This window comes from Meleagris gallopavo, chromosome 14, assembly GCF_000146605.3.
Source record: "Meleagris gallopavo isolate NT-WF06-2002-E0010 breed Aviagen turkey brand Nicholas breeding stock chromosome 14, Turkey_5.1, whole genome shotgun sequence".
Classification (NCBI taxonomy): domain Eukaryota; kingdom Metazoa; phylum Chordata; class Aves; order Galliformes; family Phasianidae; genus Meleagris; species Meleagris gallopavo.
Window position 1 is genome coordinate 5,010,657 of NC_015024.2, and position 15,808 is coordinate 5,026,464.

General features: G+C 40.7%; 1 protein-coding gene across 7 annotated transcripts in view; it reads right to left on the bottom strand.

The window, feature by feature from the left end:
• Nucleotides 1–15,808, bottom strand: part of IQSEC1 (IQ motif and Sec7 domain ArfGEF 1) — a 314,042-nt gene that overhangs the window by 140,996 nt on the left and 157,238 nt on the right. For 5 of the 7 annotated variants that reach the window (XM_031555537.1, XM_019620032.2, XM_031555535.1 and 2 more), the window contains one exon: nt 6,139–6,183. The exons of the other annotated variants lie outside the window; for them this stretch is intronic. In XM_031555537.1, coding sequence (XP_031411397.1) covers nt 6,139–6,183 — 45 coding nt within the window. The remainder of the gene's footprint in view (nt 1–6,138; nt 6,184–15,808) is intronic. 7 annotated transcript variants of the gene reach the window in all.

Genomic DNA, 15,808 nt, shown 5'->3' on the forward strand with positions numbered 1-15,808 from the left:
CACAGCGCGCCCCCCGCAGCGGGCAGCCCCGGCCTAGAGGGCACTTGGCTTGGATTTAGAATCTCCGGCCAGACGTGCTAAAAGCACACTGCTTTTGTTCTGAAGAAACGGCAGTCCAAACTGATGTTCTGTCTCTAATAGAATACCCGGCCGATTCTCCCACCTTTCCGTTCCCCTCGAGCCCACAGCGCAGGTTCTCTCCTCGCGGGGTGCCCGGGCAGGAGCTCACATGGGAGCCGCGGGGCTTACTGACACGGGATGGCTTTAGAAGCAACGCAAGGCACACGAGCCCTGCTGGACACTGACCAGGTCATATGCCTGCCGCACTGCCAGAATCACCTTTCCTGAAAGTACAGTTTGGGTGAGGTTTGAAAGTCAGCAACAGGAGCCACTGGGGGTATTGCTCACTATCAGTAGAGGAGGGAAAGAATTATACACAAATAACAAGAGAACCAAGGGCAGAACCCAAGGAAACATGAAACAAAACTAAACATCTCTTCTGTTGCGCTTTCTTCTTTTTTACCATCATTATGCTGTTTAAACAGAAAAGCCTCAGCAGTTTGGTCAACCAGAGCCCCTCAGGAGTGCAGGCACATCCGAGCCCCCCAGGCCCACGCAGGGTGGTAATTCGGGGCCCTTTGGGTCTGCCTTTACTCATTGTCACCATTTGGTACCACAGGCACCTTGCAACACCCTGAAACACAGTTGTGGAAGGTTAGTCAAAATTAAATTGTAAGTTAGCTGCTTCTTTACTTCTTTAAAGAAACCACTGATCCTTACTCAGATATATTATGCTTAGGCAACAACCTTCAAACATTTGCATGTCACAATTTCTTGTACTTCCCTAGAAACAGACTAGGATGGGCAGTGGGAATGAATTGATCACAAAGAAACACCTTGCAAAAAAAAAAAGCAAAAGAAAGAAGCGCATTTCATTTGCATCTTTAAAAAAATAATCTTAAAAGACATTCCCTTAAAAACAATCCCCAGCCCCTGCCTGGTGCCTGCACTCGCTCCCTGGGATTTCTTTCACACCAGCAGCAGAAATTATTGAAGTGATTCCCAAGAAAACAATTGCTCACATTTAATAAGCCAGCCCACTAACAATATGACACACACCATGAGATTTCCAGCCTACTTTTCTTCCTGCTCTCTCATTCTCCTGGGCTTCAGTAGCTTGGCAGTTTTCCAGAAAGTGATACCATCAAGCTAAATGTTACATTTTCATATCAAAATCTTCCAACCCAGTGTTCCATCCCTAATATAGGCCTGTGCTTTGAAGGGACAGTTTTATTTGAAGGGGAGCTGAGCAAAAGCCCTTTGGGATTCTGTGGCTGCTGGCACCTCCCCAGTCTCCCTGCTGCTGAACTCTGACTTTGGCTGAGATGGCACTTTCTCATTTTGGTGGTGTTTGATGGCAGTTACTGCTTGTAATGCACCAAGAAAATAACATGGAAACCTTATCCTCTTTTAGAACAAATGGATGGCCAAAAAATGTTTACCTTTGAGGTTTTCCCTATCTGAACATTCTTCTGTCTGAACTTCTTGAGATTCCTCAAGAAACACCCCAAAGCAGCAAGGAAGGACTTGCTCCGTAACCAAAGCCAGCTACTCTCAGGATCAAGAAAGAAGGGGAAAGCCATACAGAGACAGTTAACTTCATGAGACATCATCTGAAGTTTTGATGCCCAAATGAGACTTCTGAGAAAACACATCCTTTGACTATTCACATTGCAAAGTGATTTCTTTCTGTCCATCATACACTTTACTGGGGGGGGGAGGGTGGGGAAGCTATTTGTCACCTTAATTGCTTGCTTCTAAATACTGGACTTCTAGTGAGATAAAGCCATGTACCCATGAATTTTCTGACAGCAACCAGCACTGATTATACTGCTCCGCATGCAGACAAAATGCTAATTAGGGCTTTTGCAAATGAAAAGCACCATGTTCTCAACACAGTCTTCATTTTCACTTGTCTTCCATAGGAAACCAACAAAGAAAATTAAGCTTCATCTCACGCTTATGCCAGTATAAAACTAGTTCTTTCAGAAAGGCGTTTACTGCTACCCTTGACCTAGAATTCCCAGGCCTAATAGGGCAGTAATTTCTGGCTGAGCTGCAGCTTCAGCACGGTACCATAAGTGAGCAGCATGCTGGAAATGTTTGTAGTCATTTAGAGTTTAGCTAAGGAGAGGCAGCTCTGGCAGCAATCTACTGAAGACTCTGACAACTCTTTCAAAATGAGCCATTAAAATAAAAAAGGCAAGATAAAACATACAGTGTAAAAGTCCCAGTTTTAGGGATGGCTGCCTTGGCAACCTGGGAGGCTGAAGTAAAGCTGTCCTCTGATGAGGAAGCGTGTTGTATAAAATAAACCCACTATGAAGTCAATGCAGGAAAATCAACTTGTCTAGCTACATAATTTTTAATTCTTGATAAAATACATACATTCAACTATTATACATCTTTACTTACTTGCACCCTTTATCATGATATGACAGGAAGAATCCTGAAAATATTTTACTTGTGTGGAAGTCTACTTGTGTTTCTGCCTACTTACAGAGCACAGAAACAGGAAGCCTGCAGCAAGAGAGCTGTTTTCCATAAGTCCTTCTGACTCCAGGAGGAGTACTTCTGTAGCCACAGACAAGAACTTCAAGCTAATGATTCATAGGTTGTGGAGCTACAGCATGTCATGAGAATAAGATCATGCAGTTCCCTACTAATTCCATGACATTCATTGTGCACACCACATTAAGGAGCAAGGACTGTACAAAGTATAGTTAATATCAGATTTTGTGCAAATGAACAGGCCCTGAAGTAGCTTCTTGAAGGCCTCAGTTATAGAATACAGTGGCATGTACAGCCCCTGTAAGCTGCAGCCCTTTCTTGACAGTGGAAAAATGGAAAACAAATACTGTTCATGTGCAAGTGAATGGGAAGCTTTCCTAGGTTGCTCCTAAAAAAAAATAAATAAGAGATGTTTTCATGTTAGAGGCTCTGCAAAACCAGACCTCTCTTTTAGGACTTTTGATGCATTTCTGGGTGCCACATCAGCAAGAATCCCTTCCTGACTGGGGAAAATGGAAAGAGAAACATGAACAGAGCTCTTGGGCTCTGCTGCACCACTGTAACACCCAGATGCGATGGGGATATGTAGGGAATCAGGGAAGAAACAAAGGGGTTCTCCCTGCCTTCTCTTTGCTCAAGAGGAAGCTCGGCTGCCTACACGTGCTCTGACAAGTTATTTTGCTTCACAGAGATCTTTGATTTATTCAGCTTCCCCAGAAATTATTGGGGAATTTATTATTATTAATTGCCACTTGACAATATTCTTCATTCTTGGTTACTAAACCTTTTGAAATTGCCAAAGTTTCACGAGGATAGTAAGATACCTGCTGTTCTGTTTCTGAATGTCTGCTCTCTAAACAGATTAACGCTAGTTGATCATTCTGTTACAGAAGATGATAAACAGGCCACAAAAATGTGAACATCAGAAGTAGGTGTGATAATACTACAGAAGACTCTCCTTGGTTCAAGAATCAAAATCTTTTCGGACACCAGCTGAAAGCTGAGAGAGGACCACTCAAAATATCCTGGAAGTATACTGTGTGCAGTCTGAAAATGTTTGTGCAAAACATAGTATGCATACGTAGCATGTCATTTTGTACAGGTTTTTCTCTTCTCAATGGATATAAGCCCTTTTCCATATTAGCCTTATTCTTTACAACACTGGACTCCTTTCTCATCTCCCAGCTGTATGACTTCCCAGCTGACAGGCAGAACACAAGTGCAGTCTACACAGATCCAGCAGAAATAAATGATCTGTTGGGTGGGGAATCTATGCATAACTGAAATTAAACAAAATAAGATATCCAGGTCACAATGTTCCAGAGAAGCCAAGATCTAGAAGAGTGGTTTTAATTGGGCAAAACTTACCTTGCTGATGAAGACTGGAACTTGATGAGCATGAGGCAAGGAAAGTAGCCTAGAAAATATTATTTGCTTGATAGGACACTAGATGGATTCAGATTAACTGGTACCTTCTGTTTCACGGGTCATTCAAAGGAAAATTATTAAAAAATATTCCCTTTAATATTGCCTAATCACAGTTTCAGGTTTATTCTTACTTGACCTACTGAAGTCAGTTAGATTTTACACGCTGTTTCTTCAATTATTTTACCCTAGGAAAAACATCACTGTTTCTGTTGATGACATCTGGAAGATTCTTTAACATCTCCTCTATGACTGTTTTATTTTAAAGCTTCTAAGTGTCATAACATTTTTTCATTCGTAGTTAAAAATCAGCATTTTCACTCCCTCATTTGGTAACTACAAGATATTTCTTTTCCGTTTTCAAAATGTAAAAGGACTTTTCACATGCAAATACATCTACTGCCAAATTAATTTTTATAAAGACAGTTCTGTGAAACAACATGTATTCTCAAAATCATTTATTTGCTTTAGCATAAGAACACAGAAGTTTTATGGAAGTGCATGGAATAAAGAGAGAAGTCTTGAAACCCTACTAACTTGCAGTTTTAGAAGGTAGAATATAAGCTAGAATAATAAACTTTTGTTTGAAATATAAAGAAGTGCAATCAGGGATTCCATACCAGTTTGCATCACTCTGCTGCAAGCTTAAGAAAAGAATGCAACCCACTGAATGCATACTAATGAGACCAGTGCCATCAAAATTAGCAGTGTGAGTGAAACTTTATGATTTATGGGGCCATGCAGCAAGGGCAGAGACCACAGTTGGTGGAGAGTAAGTATTGCAGTCTCATTTTTCAGGAAAATAAGAGAAAAAAAGAAAATATTCACAGGTTTGTACAGTGCTTAGCAACTTAAAACCACTAAATCACTACATTTTCTAGTAAACATGTATTTGCACTCAAACTAAATTTATACAGTTTCCCACCGAGTTTAACCTCTTCTTACATCTCCTCAATTCTTCCTTATCTCCCTCACTGACATCCTCCCACAGAAAAAAATCATTATAATGAAAGGCATTGTAATAAAACCTGCTGTTCTCACAAAGGTTTGCCTTGCCTGGAATAAAGATGGCAGCAGTACTTTTCTCTGAGGTAAGGTTCCCAGAGCCACGTACGTCAAACCAGCTACAAGATTCTTGCTCAAGTAAGATTTCAGAAAGACTGAGGGGAGTGGAAAGCTGACTGCTTCCTGCATTGTCCCGCCACACAAAGAAACAGCGTGCTGGCAACAACACTGCAGTCAAATCTGCACGTCCACTGTGACTATGCTGAGCTGAAGACAAAGGTAATATTACTCACAGGAGCTCGTGGGCATTTTTTTAGGAAATGGCAGTAAGACACACACTTCACTTTCAGAATATTGCACACTGGGAGATGAATGAGAGAGAGAAGGCCCATATATTTGCACAAGGGTAAACAAAGCAGTTCCCAATAATGCTGTGTCCAAGCAAACTTAAAACTACAGTGTGCAAAAGTCTGCATCCTCAAAAGCAAACACCTTGGAAAGGAAAACATCTACCTGACAACTGTCAGTTTGGGAGAAAAGGACTTTGCCCCTCATTAATCAAAGGAAGCTCACGAGCGATGCACACTTTAATGCGCAGCTACGACAGTAAAACATTCAAAGTGCCCATCTGATATGCAGTGTTAAAAATACTAGCATTTTTTTCTTAACTGAGTGATCAAATGTCAGTCACTGTGATGGACTCATGTGGCTCTAATTTCTTAACTCTTATGTGTGATTGCATGAAAACATGAAACAATTTAAAAACAAGTAACATTTAAACAAAATGAGTACTGTTACTGAACTACCAGGGATGATCGGATCTTTTTAGCACAACTTAGGTTTATAAAAATCTGAGAGATGGTTTTGCCATGTGCAAGCACAAGCATGCCCTCCCTGTCCTTCAAGGTCCTCTGAGAGCAAAACCACAGTGTTTAAACCAGAACTGAATTTAAGTTGGAAACCCTGAAAGAAAGAGTTATCCCTACTTAAAAACAGAAAAATCTGAATGCTTGGTCAATATGCCTTCACTAATTACACATCGTAAGATAAAGTTACGTGATGTAAAGCTGATACAGATTGGAGTTCACTGCTATTATTCCAAACCTAACATTAACTGCAGTTGCACTGCTACAGTACCTGAGTGGATCGGTGGAGATGCTGCTTCCTGTTTCCAGTGAAGTCCTGAGATGATAGCAAAAGAATAAAATTATAAAATATTAAAGCAATTAAAAAAAAAGTCTATAAATTCAGACAATAACTTTGTTATCTTCATTTTTACAGACATTATACAGTACCTAGCATGACATTAAATATAGTTGCAAAAAAACAAGAACCAAGCAAACATACAAAAAACCCAGAAGCTATTTCCTATTCATTAGTGAAAGGAGATTTAAAGAAGCATCTTTAGGCAAAGAGTGATCAAATATGACTGACAACACTTGGCTACATGAATACCTGACCAAGTTGTACTGCATGCACTATTACAGTGAACATTTCCAGAACATCTGTTCTATTTTCCTTCTTGCACTGTGTGCTCTGGCAATAAAATCTCAGCTCAATCCAGCTGTGACAGTACAGCAGGACCTTGCAATAAACCAACATAGAGTAGTACAGCCTTCCTTATGAAATGTCAAAAAGCTTTACACTGTTGAAATCTTCAGGCCATGCAAACATCTTTGTAGCTGTGAGCTCATTCCTCAGCAGACACACCTGCATGTTGTTTGCATGAACCCGGCCCAGAGCACACGCTGCCCTTCAGCACACTGTGAAGTTGATTCTTGCTTTAGGTAAGTAATTTCAAGATCCGAAAAGTGTTCTTGCCCCATGGCATACTGGCTAAGAGAACCCCAGAATAGGACAGCACAGAACCAAATCACAGTCACAGAACAGCACTGCAGCTTACAGCATGTGCTCACAGCCACACTGCTTTCATCCTCTGTACATCTGCTCAGCAAAAATAACAGTGGCACACAACAGGGAGCTGGGTGAAGCTCTCCTGTGAGACTCTTAGGTGATTTTGTTCTCTGGTGGCTTCTCTCACACCAGGCAACAGATTTCTCGCATGCATTTACTAACAGAACGGTCAGCCTTCAAATCCTTGGGCTTCTTCTTCTCTCTCCAGAAAGGCAACTACAATTGCTGCAACAATTCCCAAAGAATTATTGCAGCAGGAAGTTTTAAGATACAAAGTACAACTCCACTGCTGTTTAAATAGCAGCACTTTAACATGAAGCGTGGCATTACTAAACTTGCTCTCATTGTGCATCACTTTAGGTTTATTATAAACATCCATAAGACAAAATTAAATTTTTAGAGTAAAAAGAAAACAGCATTTCCACAGGCTATAAGATGATGTTAGCCAAAGGCTCACAATGAACTTTCCACCATCATATTAAGTACCATTTTAAATAGTTGTTTGTACTTATCTATTTCCATCCCTTACCCAAGCTGCCATTGGTCAACTTCTCTGACAGTCATGAATGTGTATGGTTACAGATGCTCACACAATTAGCATTAGAATTGCCTTCATTATATTTACCGAGGTTATTTGTAAATCAATTGCAAACTTCACTTTTAATACCAAGATTACGGGTGTGGTTACACACAGCAAGAGGGCTGTGCGAGAGGAGGCGGCCATGGGCACAGCCTGCACAAGAATCAGCTGCACAGGAATGGAAACAAACCACGCTGCCCAAATAACTGCAGTGCAGGCAGAGATTTAAAACAGACGTGAGGAGCTTTTCCCACCCTGTAATTTGTTTGCTCTCAGAGTTCAGGATCTGTGAATACCAACGCACTTTGATGGGTTGGTTTACACGTGCTGGCTATTTGTTCGTTTAACAATTGGAAAGGGCGAACCTAATTTCTTTATAATTAAGTTTAAACTGCTTAACAATCTGCTGCCCAAGTGCCAACCTGCTCACCGGATGGACTTTTTGCCTCACTGTTAGCAAAGATTCAGAAACATTCTCTGAACAGTTCTAGCCCTTATTGCTATAAATAAATCCTGACAAGACTCTGTGCGAGGTACAATGCACCATGCATAACGAAGAGATGGTAATGACACAAGGCCCAGCTGATTAGCCTCCACCCATGCAGCTTGGATTGTGCCAAGTGACACTGAGCACTCTGTGACCTCAGGGACTCCTCGCACAATCACAAGGAGCAGGATTACAGCTTCATTAGGAATAACTTGTTTTCCATCAGGAGAAGGCCCCCTGCGGTAAGGCTCCCCAACAAATGCATGCTTTGTTGTCAGGAGATGCAGATCTTTCTGAACACACAGGAAGAGAGCTCAGTTTCCACAGCAAAAACGCCCATCTTGAGGCCACCCCTAAACAGGGCTAAAAGGATCTGAATTTCCTGAGAGTTTTCCAGAAATTTTCGTGCTGCTGCCAACAGTGTTGTGCTGTGCTGTTAGTAACAGTGTTTGTGCATCTGGTAACTGCAGTTAAGAACACATAATGCCACAGATCTAATTGATTTGGCAGCTGGCAGCCACGATAGCTGCTGACACACTTGGGCCCAACCCAGACTTGGGTCTGGTGGGTGCTGGGCAGTGCCATGCCATGCAGGGTTCTGGGCAGGCTGCTGCAGGGCACGTGGGCAGAGCAGTGCCCAGCCTGGGAAGGTCTCTGTGCTAGAGAACTCCCATCCATGTACAATTCACTTCTTCCGTCAGACAGATTATAAGCAGCCCAATGGGGAAAGGCTTATGACTGGCTTTCTGAGCTGAAGATCAGATATAAACATAACATCAAACACAGGAAAGGTCACTTAAATGGGATGGAAGTCACTGGGCGGGAACAACCAAATAAATCACTGTTGCAGAGCAAGAAAGAAATCAAGAACTGTGCTGAAGTGAGCCATACACCCAGGCAAAGCTGCAGCAGAACCCTTAACCTGGTCACCTGCACCAACAGTCCTGCTCACCTCTGTGAGATGTCAGGAGCAGGCTGATGCCATGTGGGACAAAGCTTTGTGGCCAAGAAAAAATGACAGCAGAGATGGGAAAAATTAGGCGTAAAATCTATTGAGACATTTGAATTTTCGGGGTACACAAAGCCAGTTAATTTCCAACAGATTAATAGAATACACTTAATCACACAACCAGTCCTTTATACCTAAAATCACATTTTAGCCTTTGGTTCTTTCTGAATACTGTACAAAAATGAAAAATAATTTAAAACATAAAAGCAACCTGAAACCTGAGAATATTTGAAAAAAAATTAATTGTTCCGATTTTTTTTAAGAAAAAAAGAAAGCTAGATATGAGCTATAAAGAAAAAAACAAGGCAAAAACTTAACTTGTTTGTTCATCCATAATGGAATGAACTCCAAAATGCAGTACATTTGCCTTTCGGAAAAAAAAACACAACAACAATCATACTCTAAAATATAAAGTAAAATCGTATTATACTTGTCTGTATTTGCCCAAGGAAGTGGCTGAAAATTGAACTAAGAGACTTAGATTCCCACCAAAAAGAAATCTACTGCAGAGCAATCCAGCACTATCAGGGAAATGCTGTAAGCAACCCTGTAAGCAGTTTTGTGTTTGTTTCCATGGAATTTAAAAAGGTCTTCCGGGTAAGGAGCACAGGAAATCTGTACCAGCGCCACTGATGAGTCAGTTGAATGACATCTTCATACAAGTACTTAACATTTCAGAGAAAAGGCAGAGGAATCTTTGCATGAACTGGAACTAAAGCTAGCACAGAGGGCTACAATTCAGCAGGATTCTTTGGAGCTAACGTGGTCAGCATGAAACTTGAAGAATGAGTGTAAATTGCTGGTGGGAACAACCTCTTTCAAGGCTGAAAGTTATACGAAATATGGATATGTATGGTTCCTGATTTGAAGCTGCAAGCTCTAAGCAAATACAACAATCATAAAATAACCACTTCTGCAGAGTGTTATGAGGGACAAAACAAATATTTCCAAGTAATCGTTGGTCAAAAATTCAGACAATTGCAGTCTTAACCCAATAGAATTGATGTTTCCAAAAACACGAATATTAAATACAATACTGAGAGTTCTGCCCTGAAACCAAAAACAAGGCCGCAGGCTATTACACCTGCTATTAGAACCGTATGCATGTATCGACTGCTAAAGCTGTGTAGTGAGCTAACCTGAATATGAAAGATGCCTAGCATCTATTTAAAAGATCATGTTCTAAAATGCTTTATCAAGTTTGATTCAAGCACAAAATTATTTTCTCGATACCTTGAGCTATGACAAGTTCTGGGTTTTGTGCATGCGTGTGTGTGGGGAGGTTCTTTTCCTCTTCATTTTCTTTCTTTTTGTTCTTGTGATGAAAGAGATGTTGATTTCTGATAGGTACGGAATCGCACTTAGTGAAGATTATGTAACTGCACAGCATGGATTTCCTGACGCCACATAGGCAGAGAAAAGTAGAAAATGAATGCCTTGAAGAATCAATAATCTGAAATCTCGCTTTCTTCAGCTCTGTTAATAAACAAGGAGAGTTATTGATCTAAGGCACAGCATTAGAAAGACTTTAAACTATTCTGTGTCTCAGTGTGGAACAGTGACAACGTAAATCATTATGATATTTCTAAGAAAGATGTCAGTGTGAGCGCAGCAACCACCAGTGTAATAAACTATGCAGTAACTGCTCTTGCTGAGACTGGATAAGTAAAATATAGGAACTGCAGTAGTCCAGCACTGTATCTGTGCTATAAGGCTTCTGCAGAGTATTTGTTAAATGATCTTGACTGAGCACAAAGTTATATGGAAGCTCATACCAAGCTGAGCAGATCAGATTGTACCAGGCCAGTATGGCTGCCTCCTTTCCAGAGGCCCAGTGGGCAGTCTCCAGCCCTTCGGTTCAATTCTAAGCTCAGGCAGGCACATTCCATTTCCATCAGTGGAGGTGGCTGCAACTGCTTCAGTCTCAGTTAACCAGAGAATAAATGAGATCATGCTACTACCTATCTTAGTGGTGTCAGAGACTACAAGTAAATGCATATAGTGATCAAGCACAGTGTAAAGAGTCAGAAAAATTTCCAATTTGAGAAAAGCCAAGATGTTCCAGCATGAAAGTATACAGTAATGACAGATTAAATAGCTGTAGTTGAAAAATCCACAGCTTGATTCCCACAAAAATTGCTTAAATATGTCATCTTTTGGCTAAAAAGTGAAATTTATTTGGAGTGCAAAGTTTGTGCAAAGATAGACTGTCAGCAACTGATAACTCTGGATGGTGTGTGTATGTGGGGGAAGACACAGTTCTGAGCTCCATCAAATCGCTAGTGCTAGAAACAGCATGGTATTGCCTTTTTCCAATGCTGAGAAAAGGAATGCAGAACAATACATTAAAAATTTAAGACATTGCTACATACTGCTCAATGAATAACTTCTGCTTGTCACAGTTTCTTTGTACAAGCTAGCAGCACACAGAAGAAAGGCAAACCTTTACATTGCAGCCTGATGATGTGATATTCTACATACAAAGAACAGCCAAATTGTTTGTATTCTCTAATGCAACTTCATTACATAGAAATATTTACGCCTTCTTAAAGGCATTCATGATGAACACTTTGTATGCCAGTACTCCCTTTAGTAGGTACAGCCAAAGCATCTAACCACAGGGGGCCAAAAGAAGGTAACAAAAGGAACAATCTTGGCCAGAACATGCTTCTACAGAAATGGAAGTGAGAAGTTCAGCCATTACATTAGTCATCAAACAACCTACTGCCAAAAGCATCCCTTCATATTCTGTTTTTTACTGTTGTTTTTAAATTATTTTTAATCAATGCAGTCTAAACTATTTTTTTTCTTTTTATTCCCACAGACATCTGTAAAAACACATGCATTAGGAAAGGTATGTAAATTAAGCTCCACCTCACACCGTAGCTGCTCTGGATTGTACGTGTTTCACTGGGATCACATTGTGTACAGTTTTCCTCACTAAAACCGATGACATCATGTGAACTTGCCCTAAGTCACTTCCCTGAGCACTGCCAGGGCTCCTGGCTATCCTAGTGTGTCAGCCAGCATGCAACAGCTGCAAGAGCCACCAGCAGCTCATGACATGCACTGGAAGGTGCATCTCTCTGTGATGTAGTTCAACAGCAACACACAGCCGGCTGCATCATCCTGCCTCTGCACCCCCCATCAGCTGCTCAGTAATTCACAGTATGGTGAAGTTACTTAACACAGAGCTTAGCAAAAAAGCAAAAAAGTAACATTTGTGATCGTTTTCTCTTCTCTAACTTCTGTTCCCCACATCATCTTGGCTTCCCTCTCATTAGAGGAGTCTGGCTTTGCCTGGGGGTCTGCCAAATCACCAAGGAGAAAACATTCCCCCAAACCTCAGAACTGCCCCAAGCTCAAGAGATCATCAGCTTGCAATTCAGTGTTTCCTTTTCTTATGCAGCCAAACAGCCCTGAAGGAACAAGCTGTACAAAACTCTGCTTTGAATATCGTGGATCAGAAGCTAAAGATACCAGGTTCCTCCCAGAAATTAGAAAGAATCTGGTGGAAATATAGCTAGAAGCTCTGCCATCACGTCTTTTGTGGATGGAGTGTCATTTATCAGCCATGCAGCTGTGTCCTGTGCTAGTGCAACAAAAGAACTGAAGGCAGAGCAGCACAGCAGCATGCTCAGCTCGCTCCCATACATCTCAGCACCGCTACAGAGCACTGCCAGAAGCAGGCACTGGCCCAGGAGCAGCATGGCTACTGACAGGCACTGCTTCCAGCCACCCAGAGAAAGGGACAATGTCCCAGGATGGCTGCAGTGCCTCTGGTAGCTGCACTGGCATTGGATTCACAAAACCTGTCTCATGGTAGCACGTCTACACCATAGATCTGAAAGTAAAGTAGAACATCCCAACTCCAGATGCTTCAGTCTAATGGTGTGGTAAATAGGACAGAACTAACCAGCACTCCACTGACATGAGTCATCAGGACAAAAAATTATGCCAGTAGAAAACGTGGGTAACTAAATCTTTCTTTTGTATGATACAATGTAATATTTTTTCTGACATAAAAACTGGTACAAACCATCCATGAAGAAATAGCATTCAGAAGGACTCGGAATGTTAAGTAATACCACTGAAATTCTTGCTTCTCATTTTCCTGTTCTCATATGTTAAGATCTGAATATTTTAGTGAAATGCTTAGACCAAAAAGTACTTAGATGTACGTTTAATGCTGCTCTTAGAAATAGAAAGCTTTCCTCTCCTGGGGCATGAATGGCACAGCAGGCTCCTGAGTGCAGTTGTGCTGGGCCTGGACATTTCACACAGCACCCAGTTGGCAGCACGTATTTCCTGGCCTCAGGCAGCAGCTCAGCGCCTCAGCTCTACAACAGTTAAAGCTGGATTACAAGGCTGAGCAGGCAACAGATTATTACAGAACTGACTGATAAACGTGTTTTTTCTATCTCTTCTGGACACTGCATGGCAAAGTGACAAAAACATTGGCCACAGAGAAAGAAGCAAATCAGAGAAACCAAAGCTCTAGGAAAACTTTGATCACACTTATCTACTTGACATACTGGAGATCCAACTACTTAGCTTGGGCTATATGCGAGCTATGTACATGAGCTTTCTTTTAGTTTTCCTCCTTCAGAACACATCTCTCCCTTGGTATGACGGGTTTGTATCATAATTTAGAGAATCTTCAGCACAGAAGCATATTCAAACATTCATCTTCACATGTTTTCCAATCCAAAATATAATCATGGCATCTCAAATAGATTTTAAATCTTTGAGAAAAAACAGTGTCTAGGAAACAAAGCCCTTTCACCATGATGGAATAGATTCAGAAGCTTAGCTAGTTTTATTAATTTGAGAAGACTGTGTGAAGGTAAAATTTATTTTCTATAGAGAAGGAAAGATTATAATAAATAGAACTCACTTTCCACTTACAGACAAAACTGAGGCCTATATTCCTACAGCAACCTGTAGCCTAAGAATGGGGTGACGTGGGGAAGCTTCCTTTTCAATAAATGCTTTACTTTTACAGTAATACATTACACTGTGAAAGACAGTAGTAAAAAATAATAATTTTGAAAAACTTCATCAGCTACATTTGCTCCTCCAATAGCACATAGAAGTTAGTGGCCCTCATGCTTAAGGTTCTTCATTTGCCTTGTGATACAGTTTGAGTTCAGTGATGCCTTGCATTTAGGTAGCCCACCTGCAATGACTTTGAGTAGGTGTTCCAAAGGAGCTGCAAAAATTCCCTTCCTTCTGAAGAAATCATCCTCTTGACAAGAAATCATAATCCATTGGGCATCTAATCAGTATTCTTATTCAGGCTGATATCTTGCCAGAAGAATTGCTTTCTTATTAAAATATCTCAGGAATGTGTTAGAAGAACACTCCGCCACTTGAATCACACTTATTCCTAGAGTTACATGAGGATCAGATATTTATTAACAAGCTCTACTACCATTTGCAGCTCAAATTTGGAGCCATAAAAACAAAACCAATTGATGTATGCAACATGGGAATAGAGATTTTCTGAAGAAGGAAGAGAGTGAATTGTTGACAATTGACAACAGTCAATTGTGCACAGTTCAGTCTGAAGACATGAAAGTTTCTAGATCTATGTTTAATCTTTCATTAGGAAGGATACTAATGTAATTTGAGAACTGAAGTGTCTGAAAACATTTTGTTCAACAGTATGATGGAACAAACTTACTGTCCATTAAAAGTTCTCATTTGTGTGGCTGTGGTCAGAAGCAGCTAACTTACCCTTTCCATTTGTGTATCATGCAGGAGCTACAAAGGTCTAAATTCTACAAGAATCCCCACAAGGCATTTGAGATCATTAGAATGAAAAAAGCAGAAAAAGGTTGTAAAGGAAAACTAAAATTGTCATATAATTTAAAACAAGTGTTTGATCACCATATTTCCCTTTCAAAGCTATGTTGTTACTACAATCCTTCTAAGACTATTAGCAAGAGCTCTGCACAAGTGATGCAGTGAAGTAAAAAAAAACAAACAAAAATTGAATATGACAGTGAATCAGCAAGAGTACATTATATGCTGAGAACACAGACTTTTGACTTCATCCTTTAAAACACAGAGACCAATTCTGCTGGGTGTATTTTCACATAGACTCAGGACACTTATGGTTACAGGCAGTTCAAAGTATAAGAGACCTTTTAGCGTGGAGCAGTAACACAGCTACATCACAGGAGTGGAGCAGTGACTTCACGTTTCATACTGGTTTATAGAGTAAGAATTTGTTTTCCCACCTCACATCAGCAGATTTTAATTCCCTGGTTCAGAATGAGTGCTCTGAGAGAAGCTTGTAGCTCAAGTATTTTCTGTGCACTGCTACAAGCTGCAGGCACCTCCCTGTTGTTTGCATACTGCACCTGCTTACGTGCATATGGAAAAACAAAAGGCTCAAAGAAGAGCCTTCTTCCCTTGTACAGACCTGCAGGCAGCATGAGCCAAAGGCTGCGCTGCCTGGAGCTAATTCATCATGCACCATGACAAAGCTATTTGCTCCTATCCAGAAGCATCAACTACAGTTAAGAATTCATATGGTTTCCAATGTACTTTGATACGTTCACTTGCAATCAATGACTGTTTTTACACATATTAGTGATTTTTTCTTAGATTACCCAGCATTTGACAAGCAGCAGCAGACTACAAAAAGAGGCCATGTGCGCAGGAGCCTTTTGTTTCCCAGGAAATGGAACACAATTACACTAGCAGTTAGGTGGATTCAAGGACCTGCAGTCAAAGTGCTGTTTCCTTACCAATCACTAAAACTGCATCTATTACATTTTTTTATCATTTCTGAAAAAGAAAATTGCCA